The sequence below is a fragment of the Colletotrichum aenigma genome (assembly GCF_013390185.1).
Source record: "Colletotrichum aenigma strain Cg56 chromosome Unknown KSG_Cg56_contig08, whole genome shotgun sequence".
Lineage (NCBI taxonomy): Eukaryota > Fungi > Ascomycota > Sordariomycetes > Glomerellales > Glomerellaceae > Colletotrichum > Colletotrichum aenigma.
This window is the reverse complement of record NW_023500914.1, coordinates 4,307,168-4,319,716: the sequence shown is the minus strand read 5'-3', so window position 1 is coordinate 4,319,716 and position 12,549 is coordinate 4,307,168. Positions and strand designations below refer to the sequence as shown.

The 12,549-nt window shown below is 51.0% G+C and overlaps 4 protein-coding genes across 4 annotated transcripts; 3 read left to right on the top strand and 1 right to left on the bottom strand.

The window, feature by feature from the left end:
- Positions 1-926: 926 nt before the first annotated feature.
- CGCA056_v012651 (uncharacterized protein) lies at positions 927-1,894 on the top strand (the record flags this gene model as incomplete). Its single annotated transcript, XM_037327895.1, has 3 exons — positions 927-1,311; positions 1,364-1,601; positions 1,648-1,894. The coding sequence occupies 3 exons, from the start codon at positions 927-929 to the stop codon at positions 1,892-1,894; spliced, it is 870 nt and encodes a 289-aa protein (XP_037174385.1).
- Positions 1,895-2,275: 381 nt separating this feature from the next.
- Positions 2,276-2,974, top strand: CGCA056_v012650 (uncharacterized protein; the record flags this gene model as incomplete). Its single annotated transcript, XM_037327894.1, has 1 exon — positions 2,276-2,974. One exon carries the CDS (start codon positions 2,276-2,278, stop codon positions 2,972-2,974), a length of 699 nt encoding a protein of 232 aa, XP_037174642.1.
- Positions 2,975-3,151: 177 nt separating this feature from the next.
- On the bottom strand, positions 3,152-4,855 carry eso1-1 (N-acetyltransferase eso1; the record flags this gene model as incomplete). Its single annotated transcript, XM_037327893.1, has 1 exon — positions 3,152-4,855. One exon carries the CDS (start codon positions 4,853-4,855, stop codon positions 3,152-3,154), a length of 1,704 nt encoding a protein of 567 aa, XP_037174027.1.
- Positions 4,856-6,096: 1,241 nt separating this feature from the next.
- Positions 6,097-9,556, top strand: CGCA056_v012648 (uncharacterized protein; the record flags this gene model as incomplete). Its single annotated transcript, XM_037327892.1, has 4 exons — positions 6,097-6,787; positions 6,873-6,926; positions 8,322-8,689; positions 8,762-9,556. 4 exons carry the CDS (start codon positions 6,097-6,099, stop codon positions 9,554-9,556), a joined length of 1,908 nt encoding a protein of 635 aa, XP_037174555.1.
- Between the last annotated feature and the right edge of the window lie 2,993 nt (positions 9,557-12,549).

Below are 12,549 nucleotides of genomic sequence, written 5' to 3'. Positions count from 1 at the left end.
CTTGTCATTTGGCTATTGTGCTTGATCTGACTGCTGACTGCGGGAGCTGTGCTGCAGGTGAAAGCTGCGAGCTGTTGGCTGGAAGAATACTGCAACGCATGGTGGACGGCGACAGTTGTGAAAATCCAAGGCGATAGGGGCCGCTATTTTTGGGGGCCGGACAGGTAGGATTTTCGGGGTGGGAGAGCATTCGATCTCGGGGAGATGCAAGACTGATTTGTGCCCTGGGCCGTGCGATTTGCAAAGGTGATGAGTTGATTGTGTTGGTGACGGGTTTGTCCAACGGCGCTTGGAGATGTCGTTGGGTAGAATGCCGAATGGTGGTAAGCTGACGGCACAGAGCTCCAGACCTGCGAGTTCCAGCCTGCCGATCGAGGCCCGCCGCGTGGACATTCGGGGTCCTTCGTTGCCACCTGAGAGAACACCGAAAACGAGTCCCAATTGGATGGTTTTCTTTGTCCTGTGGAATTGGCCTGGCGGTCGAGGTGACGGCCGGATGTCGTGCCACGTTTTGTCTCACTTGTGCTGGACGTCGATTGTCAAATGTCTAGAGCCGGAGGAAGGCGGAAAGACGGCATGGAATTGTGAAAAATCAAGGAGAATTTGGTATTTCTAGGAAAGGATGGTGAGAATGATCGTCGCCTGCATTCGATGCTTCTATTCCGGGCTGTCGACCGCGTTGGTGGGAGCCGTGAGATTTTAGGCGTGCGACCTTCTGGAGAGACAGCGACGGTGGCAGGAGCAGCTGCAGCTGGAGCGGGAGCTTGGGCCATCGGCGATAAGTGATTAAGCCGAAGCCATCTTCACCGCCTGCCACTTGACAGATTCTGGCGAGGAAAGCGGTAGCTATTCTGCCGGTCAAAAAGTTCATCCCACCAACAAAGCGTCTTCCCCGCCAAACCCCGACGATCCCTAGCATGCACAAAATGGCATCAGCAGCAACGACAGAAACCAAGAGCGAGCCAACGCAGGAGGAATGGACCTTTGTCAAGTCCAAGTCGAGGTTGCGGAGGAAACCGCCCAAGGTCCCCGCGAAAGCCCTGGAGGCGGCTAGGAGCAGTGAACCCCGCATATTCAAGTCTGTCGAGGAGATTGCGACCGAATACGATGGGTTCAAGGCCCGCTGGCGAGACACGACATGCCATGAGCGAATCAAGGAGCTTGTGAAAAAGAACGCAGGCGACGGGAGGAGGGTAAAGAAGGCAATCTGTCTTGGGGTCGGCACGTTTGACCCCGAAGACGGCGGATGGGATGCCAAGAGGAGGAGTTACATACAGCTGGATGGGTTTCTGACTGTCGTGGAAGCTCTGTGTATGTATAGTTGCCGTTGTTCAAACGCCAATCAAAACTTACCAAGCAACAGCTGCCATCTACAACGAGACAATTCCATGCTCTTTCCAAGAACCGCGGTTCACACCCAATGACACCAAGTTCCTGGAGAAGCTCGGCCACGAAGTAGTCGAGTCCCCCGTTGCCTTTGAGGCCGTCGACGAGGAAACACTAGTGTTTGCAATTCACATGTACCGACCGATATACGAGGCTACGCTGGAAAAGGCGTTGCCAGCCATGTTCGTCGGCACCGGGTGGGATGTTTGGGATGGGTACGTTGTTCCCCTGGGTGAAAGTGATCTACACTGACACGCACAGAGCTGGAACGTTGAAGGACGGCGAGTTCAAGTGCATGAGCGATATGCATGATTCCCACAAGCAATTCGCCTTCCCTCAGGACTGGACGTACACCTCGTTCTCGAGTACTTGTATGTACTGGCGGCCGAAGCCCGAGTCATCAGTGGGGGAAGATCGGACTTCAGAGGCGCCCGAGCAAACCGAAGAGAAGGGTGCGGATAAGAAGGAAAAAACTATTGACGGCGAGGAGACGGAGCCATCGAGCTGAGGCTTGGGCTGATGTCGAGTGGACGGAGCGAAATGATACCCGGATGACGGTGGTTGAGGTTCAGGGTGCCGGACAGGCATGTGCGTCAGACAGCAGGGTGTGCAAAGTACACCGAACGTATGGCCATGCTTCTCGAGACCGTATGTGGAGCACACGAGTCTTTCTCCGGTTGCTTGCGGCCAGCTTATAATATTCATTGCTAGCACAAGTTTCCTCTGCCATTTCCCCAATCTGACATACGTTCTTCCCTACTCACCTATTCAAAGCTCCAAACATCCTTTGCAGGAAGTACAAGTTCCTGCTCAATTTAACACGAAGCATCTTGGGAACAAACCTTGCCTCGTTATCTACTTATCAGCAACAATACCGTTGACCGGCACCATGAGGAAGCATGTAGGGTCAGCGGTCCCGCACTTGGCAATCGGCGTCACATCTTACCAAAGTAGGCCTCCACTGAGTTACAACTCATTATCCCACCCGCATCGCGTGCAACACTACGACTCGCAGCCCTGGAAGAACATCGAACCGCAGGCTATTTTCGCGTGGGACTCACCGCACCCCCTAGCGCCCCAAACAGGTACCGGGCCGAGAATGCAAGTCAGGCTCTGCGTCAAAAGAACAGACCTCAAAAGACTCATGCGCGAAGGGTTCTTCTGGACCACTGAGAACTTCAACTTCAAAGCCACTTACACCCACACCCTGGATCACCGCAAGGAGCCCAAAAAGTTGGCGCAGATGGGATGGACGTGCGCTCGCAACTTCTTCTTGTCGGACCTGGGAGACGACCCTTTTTGGACGGCGAAGATGTCTGTCTATGCTCGCGACCGTGTTACTTTGGACAGTTTTGCCGTCACTGGCCTTAGCAGGAAGAACATGAGTTGGGCTCGCGCATGGGCAAAGGATGGGACGAGCGGCTATGTAGAAGATCTCTACAAGTGGGTATGTGACAGTCCCGAGTCTTTCTACAACAAAATATACGGCAGTTTGCCGCTGGATGGCTGGTGGCCATGGCCAAAAGCCGATGATGATGAGATGCTGCATTTTGAAGCAATGTTATACGAGTTGGGACCATCGCCATGATTTACGTTCGGTCAACTTTCTATTGGGCACGAATTTCAAAATTAATGGATAAATGAAGCCTATGACTTCAGATCACGAATGGTTGAGGACGACGAGCATAATGAACACTACGATGATGGCGAGGATGGCGAGGATGTGACAAGGGACCGGAATATGATAATTATCTAAACTAGACCACTAAGACTGTTGATTTTGAACTTCCATCGCAACATGCCAGTCCAGATGCTCGAGAACATCACCTGGCTGAACAGCCTCGCCGCAATTTGGACACATATAGTAGTGTTCCTCTGTCACATTCTCCGTTGCATCCGGAGACTTGTATGCATCAGATGATGCAACTATCTGCCGCTTAGCTGGACTCCCAGGAGCATCGCATACATCCTCTTCTCTTCCCCGTTTCCGAGGACTGCGAGAGTTGTCGGTGGCAAAGAAAGAGGTAATGCGCCCAGTTTGAGGCGCAGGTAATCCAGAATCTAGGTTGGACATGCTAACTGAGACGCCGAGGCACGGCCAGGACTCTCCATGCTCAGTGAGATCTCTCAAAAGGTCATGCAGCATAGTGAAAATGCTTTCCTTGTTGATCTCAATCTGAGGAGAAATGGGCGCCTGTTTTGAGCGTGTCGGTCCAAAGCGGCCATTGATATGGTGATGCACTGCAATTGTTCGTGGTCGTCGTGGGACTTCGGAGTCAAGATCGAGGTCGTGCAATCGAGATTCGAGGTCGGCTGCGAATATTCGGAGCCATTTGTCTGCTTGTTGCAAATTTTCCGCTTTTGGTATGAATGTCTTCGCGGCTAGTAATGACTGGACTTCGCTCCGTGGCCTGACGGGGCCCTTCTCGTCGCCTCTGATTGCGTTATACACCCACTGTCCGTCTTCGGCTCCCAGTTGCGATCTAATTTCCGTGAGCGAGACCTGGAGGAGATCACGGATGTTGTCGGACCCAAAGGTCTTGACAACCTTCTGGCCTAGTTGTCTTCCCAAGCCCGAGAGTGAAGTGGCTTTGAGGGTTGGCATGATGATGGGAATGGACTTGCGCCTCATTATTGTTTGGCCTGCTGGCTTGTTCATCCTAGACGCCGCCTTGGCGAGCATTTTGTTACAGCTTATGCCGGCAGAGGTGGTGAGCTGCAGCTGCTTCTTGATCTCCTCACGTATGTTCCGAACGATGCTACCCCCAATACTTAGTACTACGTCGTCCCAGTCGAGGACATCGTCAAGATCATTTAAGTCTGCTGGCATCATGACTTTGTCTTTCCCCCATTGCAGTGATGTGTCTGCCGCAGGCAAGGGTAGGTAATTGTCAAGACTCTTATTGGTTGGTGTCAGTGTAGGGAATCGTTCCACCAACGTTCGGTGGACTTGAGCTGATAAATCGAGGTAAAACTCATCCACGCCAGCCCTCTCAATCGTCGGAGCAGGCTTGTCTGGTAAAAGCTTCCTGACGAGATGCATGGTCTTTCGCGATATACCCCTGTAGGGATCAAGGGAGGCTTTATCCGTCTTCAGATGGTCCAGCACATCATCCCGGTACCTCCAGCGATCGTCGCCCTCCCTCCAAGTGGGAACGTGCTGGAGCACTATGTCTGGACAGATGCGACGTGCCTCATCGGCAGACATAATCCTCTTGGCGCCGCGCTCCTTGGCCGCGTAGTTCAGCGCGATGATGGCGTTCCACTGGCGGACCGCCAGGGGCTTGGAGGGGGGCAGACCAAGCCTGAGTGATTCATACTGGGCGTAGAAAGAGTCGTAGTCAACCAGCGCGACTACCCGTAGGGGTGATTCTGGCGAAGATTGTGACAGAAGCTGCAAGTCGCGATAGGTGAATTGTGAAGACGGCGCAGTCGGATGAGCCGGGGATGCGCCGGTATCGTCGGACATGGGCGGACTCTGAAATTGAGAGAAATGTAACCGGTGCTGTCGCAGCGTCTTTTGGCGTAAAACTGGCTGCTTCAGCCGGAGACATATGCAAGATTAAGGTAATTGCAGGCAGATATCATGTTCGAGGGAAGTAGTCAAAGTAAGCTACTTTTTGCTGTGAAGCCTGTGGAGTTCCGTTTCAATAGCGTCATAGCTCGCGTGAGATCTTGTTAGGGGGCAAACTTAGATCGCACGGAGCCTCTAACAAAATCGACAATTCACTAACAATAATATCCGAAGCAACTTGTAATGCGACTGCACTCCAGAGATTTCGTGCCTACATGTTGCACATCCGGATTCCGAAAAACCTCATGAGAAAGGCAGTGTGAGTTACTGGGTCTCCCCCCCATAGAAGCATTTCATTTCAAACAATCTCACATTGAATTCTTCCATAGGGGAATGCACCATACTCTAAAATATTGATATCATTTGTAACCAAAACCAGTGCGTGGAAACATCGCGGGAAGCGTGGCCGTATTCATCGTCACGCGTGACTTCTACCGCATCTTGCATGTCTCCACTGCTCAGCACTCTCCGGGTCTTTTGCATCTTCATCCTCTCCGCTAAGAGTCATGTGCTGGCAAATTTGTTGCTGCGCCTGATACGTGCGCCTTAAGCGAGTTGGGCTTCTTTGCGTCTAAATGGGGCTTTCATCTGTTGGTTGTGGTGCTTGTCTTGGTACGGGAAACTCCTGACTCCTAGGATTCTAACCAAGGTACTCAAATCTCTTTCCGCTGTGAACATTTCTAGTGCCGTGGTTTTTGAGAAGTCGAGTAGAAAGTATGCTATGATACCTTTCTATTATGATTGCGGTCGCTTCCTTCGTCGTTGAACTACTCTGATGTTGGGTGACACGTCGGGCTTGGTCGGCACCACGCCAAGCACCGTAAGGCGACCGCCAAGTCAGGCGGTGGCGGTGCACTCTGCATGGCAGTTTTCCATCAGGCAACACCTTCCATTCTTACACGGGTCGTCGGTTGCAGCTAAAAAGATGGAAGTCAGCCTTAGCAGTACTCTTTCCCAATCGTGTTTAACTGCGTCATCCCCCTTCCTGCGTCATTCTTCATTCCGCACCTCATCTCGCCACCATCTTCACTCGCGCACATAATACCCCTGTTTCCTGTCCGCAATATTTTCGGAAGCCGACCCGAACCTCACAAACTATCAAGTACCCTACAGCCAATACAAACGTCAAAAGAATCATGGCAGAAACAAACGAATACATGAGTATCGATCCTCCAACGTATGAGGTCGCGTCTCAGCCAGGCCAGGAACTGTGTCAACCCACCACCCTCATCCTCGCGGCGCAATCTATCCATGTAATGACACCAGACTCACCACCTCTCTACCGCCTGAGCCTTGGAATTGCAGACCTTACGGATATTACCACAGAAGTGGAATTGTCGCGGATCGAGTCAAGGAAAGACGGCTCAGAACGCGAACGTCACATTTACGACCTGCTGCACATGCGCTTGGGGCCGGGTGGCTACACAAGGCTGCCGTCTGACTCCCCAAAGTACCACATCAAACGCCAAACCCGAGCTATCCCTGGACTGCAGGACCTGGGCATGAAGAAAAGCCACTCGCTCAAACCAGGAAAGAAGCGCTTCGCCGCGGTGCCCGTCGATGTTTACGGGAAGACCAGCAAAGTCGGCATCACCAATTTTGTCAAGGGCGCAGAAGCCGTGTTCACCACGGATGGGCATGAATGGGCAGACTCTCAGGGTAACTCTGTGGCTATCATGCACGACAATGAAGACAAGCAGCATAGTTTAGTTGTGACAGCAACCCTAACGCGCGCCCAATTCCACATGCTTGTGGCTTTGTGGTGCTGCCATGTCTGGGAGTATGGATTGGCTCATGCTGAGAAGGTGCATCAGGGGATTGACGGAGGTAAGTCCTGGAATTGAGTGCACAACAATCGCAGGCTAATTGAGCCGGGATCAAGAATGTCGCTGACTTGTGATCTGATGTCTAGTAAGACGAAAGATGGCATTGGCCAAAGACTTCGGCTTTCGTGGAGGATCATCAAGTAAGTGGCCTTCTCTCTGATTGATTCACCCAAATCGTTCCCAAGACATCTAAGCTAATGATTAAAACTTCAGTCTTATCGGCGGGAGCAGGGTCTGTTTGAGTTTGTGTCTCCCTGGAGACTTGGCTTTTTCTGCGGAACGAATCACGGGCATGGCATTCGAGCAATAAACTGCTCAAGCAGCACTTCAACCTCCTGAGTTTCTACTGCATTAATAATTAGACATACGTTGATACCCTATTTCTTAAGTTGTTCAATTTCAAATCCGCCTTCGCGAAACGTGCCTCTCTTGCGCTATTGCCACTCCCTCTCAAGCCAATGACCACTACTGCCATTGAGACACCCCACCAACTATCCCTTCTAATCAAGGCTGATGCGCGATTTGGTTGATTGTAATTGCACCAGAGCCTTGCGCCACAAGACGGTAATTAGGCAGTTGTTCCCATCGACGACTTCTTATGCCCAATAGACGACAATCTTTTTCTCCTTAAGCCTTCAATATGTCTTTTCTCTCCATGAAGATGGTACGGCGTATCGTCTCATACTTATTTAGCTGTGATATAGTGCTATTCAATAGCATTCTTTGGCAGAGACGCCTGCCGTGGATGAAGCTCCAACGTTCATCATGTTAATGGTACAGCGTGGCAGAGCTGCAGGGGGGCTGCAGGCTCAATCACTACTTCGGAAATATGATAGCTTACAACGTCGGTCTTACATGGTGTGAAAGATGCAGGTGTATTATTAGTGGCGCAGTAAGTAATCTTGTCCATCACATTCGCAAGGATTTTATGCCAAGGGTGTCCATACCTCAGCCTGCTTGATGGCTCAGCCTGATCTTCATGATAGTCCTTGTGAACAGCAGAATCTCCAGCAAGCCAGCGTTGGCCTTCGAAAAGGCGCGAAAGCTCCCCGTATCCTTCCATAGAGGTAATAAGTTTGCTTGTCAAAGTTTATGTCCCGCAAGAGAGCAAGTCACAGAGAATACTGGCGGTGGAGAGTCTTTCTGCATCCATGATTATTGCACGGCGGCTCCATCAGCCGCAACGGCGGGCGGCAGTAATATGCATCAAGTGGTACATTTGAGGTAGTACAAAAGTGAGATGGTTACCGGAAAGGGGAATACATACCGCCTTATCTTCTGCAACTTCACTTGCACTGCCAATAGTAAAGCACTATTGGTAGCCTGATTGGAATACCTATGCGGTGCTGCCTTTTTCTGTCAATTCATGCTGAAAGCACATATCACTATTTGGGTCATGCCTCATTGTTGCCCAGATACTTTCTTGACTCGACTGACAGCATTCAGGTTCTCGTTTACTTTTACACTCGTTCAAACAGCGTCACTCTCATCCAACTGATTGACAATACCTCCGGACAACTATTTCTCGAACGCAGGCGTGCCTCTTACCCCGTTGTCGCCCGACTGGGATGACGTGCGAAAGACAGAGCAACGCGTCTTTAAAGCTTCGCATCCATCCCCGCCCTCGACACCAGCCGCGAAAGATCCCATCGCCGAGGAGCCCAACCCCCGAGTTCTTCTTGCTCGAAGACTCTGGGACAAAACATGGCTGATTCACTTTGCTGCAGTCGTCTTCACAGGAGCTGTGGTTCAATTTACTTTCCGGGAGTTCTACTGGTTCGACGAGGACAGCTGGGACAGCGCGTGGCTCTCGCATATCGCCAGGCAGGACGTCACCATCAACGTCCTGCAATTCGTCGCCAAAGTCCACGAAATCCTTATTGTCGCCTCTGTGTCTGCGATGGTGATGCACGCTTGTCGCCGGATGCTGGTGTGAGATGGGATACCGTTTGGCTGCCTTACTGGGGCCTACCAGGTCAGCTCGGCTGAATGGCTCTTTTCCAAGAACTATATATGGGCCGCGAAGAAGCGACACTCGAACACCAGTTCAAGACACTACATCTCTACCCGAAAGAACGTTGCTATGGGCTTCGCTGCGCTATGCATCTGCGTCTACTGCAACACCGTCGGTCCCTCCTCTGCGATTGCTGTAATACCGGAGTTGAATTGGTGGCAAGTCAAAGATTCCCTCCACGACAGCATTGGGGCTTCATATGTGAAAACCTCGCCTGATGAATTCTTTCTCCCGGCTCTGTCACATGTGTTCTATCCATACAGGTGCACCTACGGGGTTTCTGACGTCAAAACCTGGTTTCCTCAATCTGGTTACGACGAGCTACAGATGTGGGCCGAAACCATCGCCGGTGGAGGCCCATCCTCGCCCATGGATATCACCCAGGCAGACAGCGGAGTGCGACGTCAAGTCTCTTCGTCAACCATGGGGCGAGATAAAAAAGACAAGACTGCGAAGGACAATGTTTGCCTTCTGGCTGTCGCCACCACCCCTCACTCTTTATTGACGGAGCTATCCGGTGCCTTCTGGACCTACGTTAACGCACATGAGATCTCTGGCGTTAACAAAATCGGACGCCCACAGCTTTACCCCGAAGAAGACGTTTTTTCGCCGTTGGTTCAGGTTCAATGCAAAATCTTTGCATACACGGACATCCAAAAAGCTATTCGTGGCGATGACGCCCTCAGGCCTTATTTTGACACCAGCGAGATGCGTAACTTCACAGCTCTGGCTAAACGGGAGCCTGGCTGGTATTAAGACAATACTTGGCCCGTTCCTGAGGAGTTCTGGAACTATGACCGGGACCAGGAGAGCCTTACCAGAACCAACTTCACATGGGTCGATGCGGCAGCCATATTCCCTGACAAGAGCCCTTCTCTCGCTTCAATACTTGAAGTGCCGATGGAGATTTGCAGGAATGATAACTGCGCTCAGGACAGTCTTATTATCCCATGCATGATAGACGCCCGCTGGGCCGGGGTAGACGTATCTCTCGATTCCAACAAGGACCGCCTTCTCCAACACAACATATCAGATCTCTCCAAAGCATTGCAGGAGAAATGGGACGATCCCGAAGTACACAAATGGAAGGGCTTGCATTCGCTCACACGCAGGAATGTGCCAATCTCAGCGGCCTGGGCTAACCTGTTGAATGAACCCATGAATGATACGCGTTCTGGAAGCGGAGAAGTGATTAAAGCCACAACAGCCATGGATTCGCTCTTTGAGAAGTTTGTCTACTCCTCAGAATCTTCCAACAGGATCTTTAAGGCGCCACTCTTCAAAGAAGACACGCCATTTCCACAGATGGTCGACTCCGTTGGACGAACGGTAGCCAGAGTCATTTCTCACACTTTGGTCGATGGGATGAGTCGTGTGACGTACTGGAAAGACTTGGGTTTAGTACGAGACGACTACAATAATGGCACATTCTCGGCGGTTGACCTCACCAATATCGCAGGGGGGTTGATTGCTGAACCCGAAAACACAAACATGACGAAGCTAGCAGATTGGACTACATTCCATTGGAAGCTCAGGAAATACGGCTGTGGTTTCGGATTCGCTAGTCGGACTATCCAGTTCGGTGTGGTGATTCTTCTTGCCCATGTTGCCATGGTTCTTGTTTACACCCTGCACATCCTCTTATTTCGATTTTCGAAGAGGGGTTGGTCGAGCGGCGCGTGGGGGGGTTTGGACGAAATGTTGTTGTTGGCAATAACGTCTCGGCCGACAGAGATCACACGGGGCGCCGGCACCGGAATTTCGAGCAACAGGATGTTCGAAGCACGCACTAGGGTGCGAGAAAGGGGAACCGATGGCGTCGAGCTGATTGTGGGCGAGGTCATGGAGGATGAGCACAAGCTTCGCAGGGAAAAGGAATATGCTTGAGCAGGGGACCGTCCGACTGACCCGGGGTAGGTCAAAACCAGGAAGTCTGGTAATTGAGCGGCCTCAACCTCTCATTGCAGACTTTCATCAAGTCATAAATCGGCAATGGGTCGTGCTTGTGGCAGCATGTTGTCCGGCAACCATATGCTTTACCTCTAAACCAGAGATTTCCTCAGGTGTTCCCAGATGACAATTGCTCAAATCGGAGCTTGAATCGTATGAGTTAGGCCGACTTAATGATTGTGTCATTACAGTAGTTAATATTATTTTGAATATAGAAGGGGCGCAACACAATTTAGATTGCTGCTTTAAAATTAGTCATACAGGGTAATAACGTGTGTGCCGCTTTAGGATGCGGCAGAATCGTTATTAGCGTCTCATATTAGATCATTCTGTACTGAAGAGAATGGACGCTAGTTGTCGCATTTTTAAGGGTCACATACAAGCTCTCTGTGTGTGGTCCTCAGCCTGGCGCTACCACACCGATTTGGCATCTTTAGTAAGATGACGGGCACTATGCAGAGTTTGGGCAGATGATCGTCCCGATATGAAACGTTCAAGCCAATGAAGTGCCCAGCATTCGCTTTCTCTCTTTCTAAGCGATTCTACTGGTGTCTGCATTGTCTTAATGTTGCCTGACGATCTGCATCTACCCCCAAACGGGCGGTGCATTGAGCTAAATTAGTCCCAAACTGTGTACTGGAAATGGGGCTGGCTATCTATTCCCCCACGCATTTGTGGAAGGCGACCACCACAAGTCTCAATCATTGCCCTCCCACCTCATTTGAGGCTTATAAAGAAGGCCCCGGTGCATGCCAACAAATAGCCTTGCAAATCAAAAGTTTGAGCTTGGGAAGAAGTTGATGAACATTGCCGATAATACCGCCTCAAACCCTCAACAATGTCTCACAGTTGGCGACGAAGTCACGGTGGCGACATTGATGACGCTTTCGAATCCGAGTATATCCCACTGACACGTTTGAAACAATCAAAACTCAATGAGGCCGACGTGGCCGTGGGAGAGAACAGATCAGTGTCGAAGGCGCAGGTACTGCTGAGGCGTTCTTGGCCGAGTCTGATCTTTGACGTCGCCTTAGCACTCTTGCCTATAGCCTTTCTCTGTAAGGCTTGCAAGCAAGCAACCAGGACTATGGGTTTAGTGTTGACTTTTAAATGCAGTTCTGCTGATATCCGCAGCAATGCAGCACAGAAAGCCGCAGTCAGTCAGAGGCGATCGAATTTTAGACGCTCTGCTTCTGTCGCCCACCGTATTCCCCATAGTTTTTGCTGCCATATGTGGCAGGGCTATGAAGTCTATTGCTTTATACCAGAGCCAGAAGGGAGCGTCTCTGCGTGTAAGTCTTCGTGCCCGAACACGTGTATCGCACAAGAAGATTTGGCTTACAGGACGCAATTGAAAAAGCTTTTGGAACACCTGTCTGGTGCAAGCTCTTTATTCTCAGCGCTAGAACGCGTCGTTACTCTGAGAAGCTTTGGCATTGTCGGCATCACCACGGCCCTCTTATGGGCCTCGTCACCTATTGGTGGCCAGGCTCTCAGCCTACGTCTACTATCAAAGCAAAGCTTCTATGCTCAGTCCACTCGATTTGCAACTTACCTGGGTCCCGACTTTTTGGACAAGAATTGGTTGGAGTCATCATCTGGTTCTGCATCGATGCTCTCTAGAGTGACATCGATATATCTCTCTTCACTTTCGTCTTCCCATGAAGTACGTGGATCGCCGAGGGATGTCTGGGGCAATCCGAAGACATCGATCCCTGCCTCTGATGTAAGCGGCACCAATAGTTCTGAATGGAGGTCTATCATCAACGGAAGCGACACTTCCACTTACGCCAATTTGA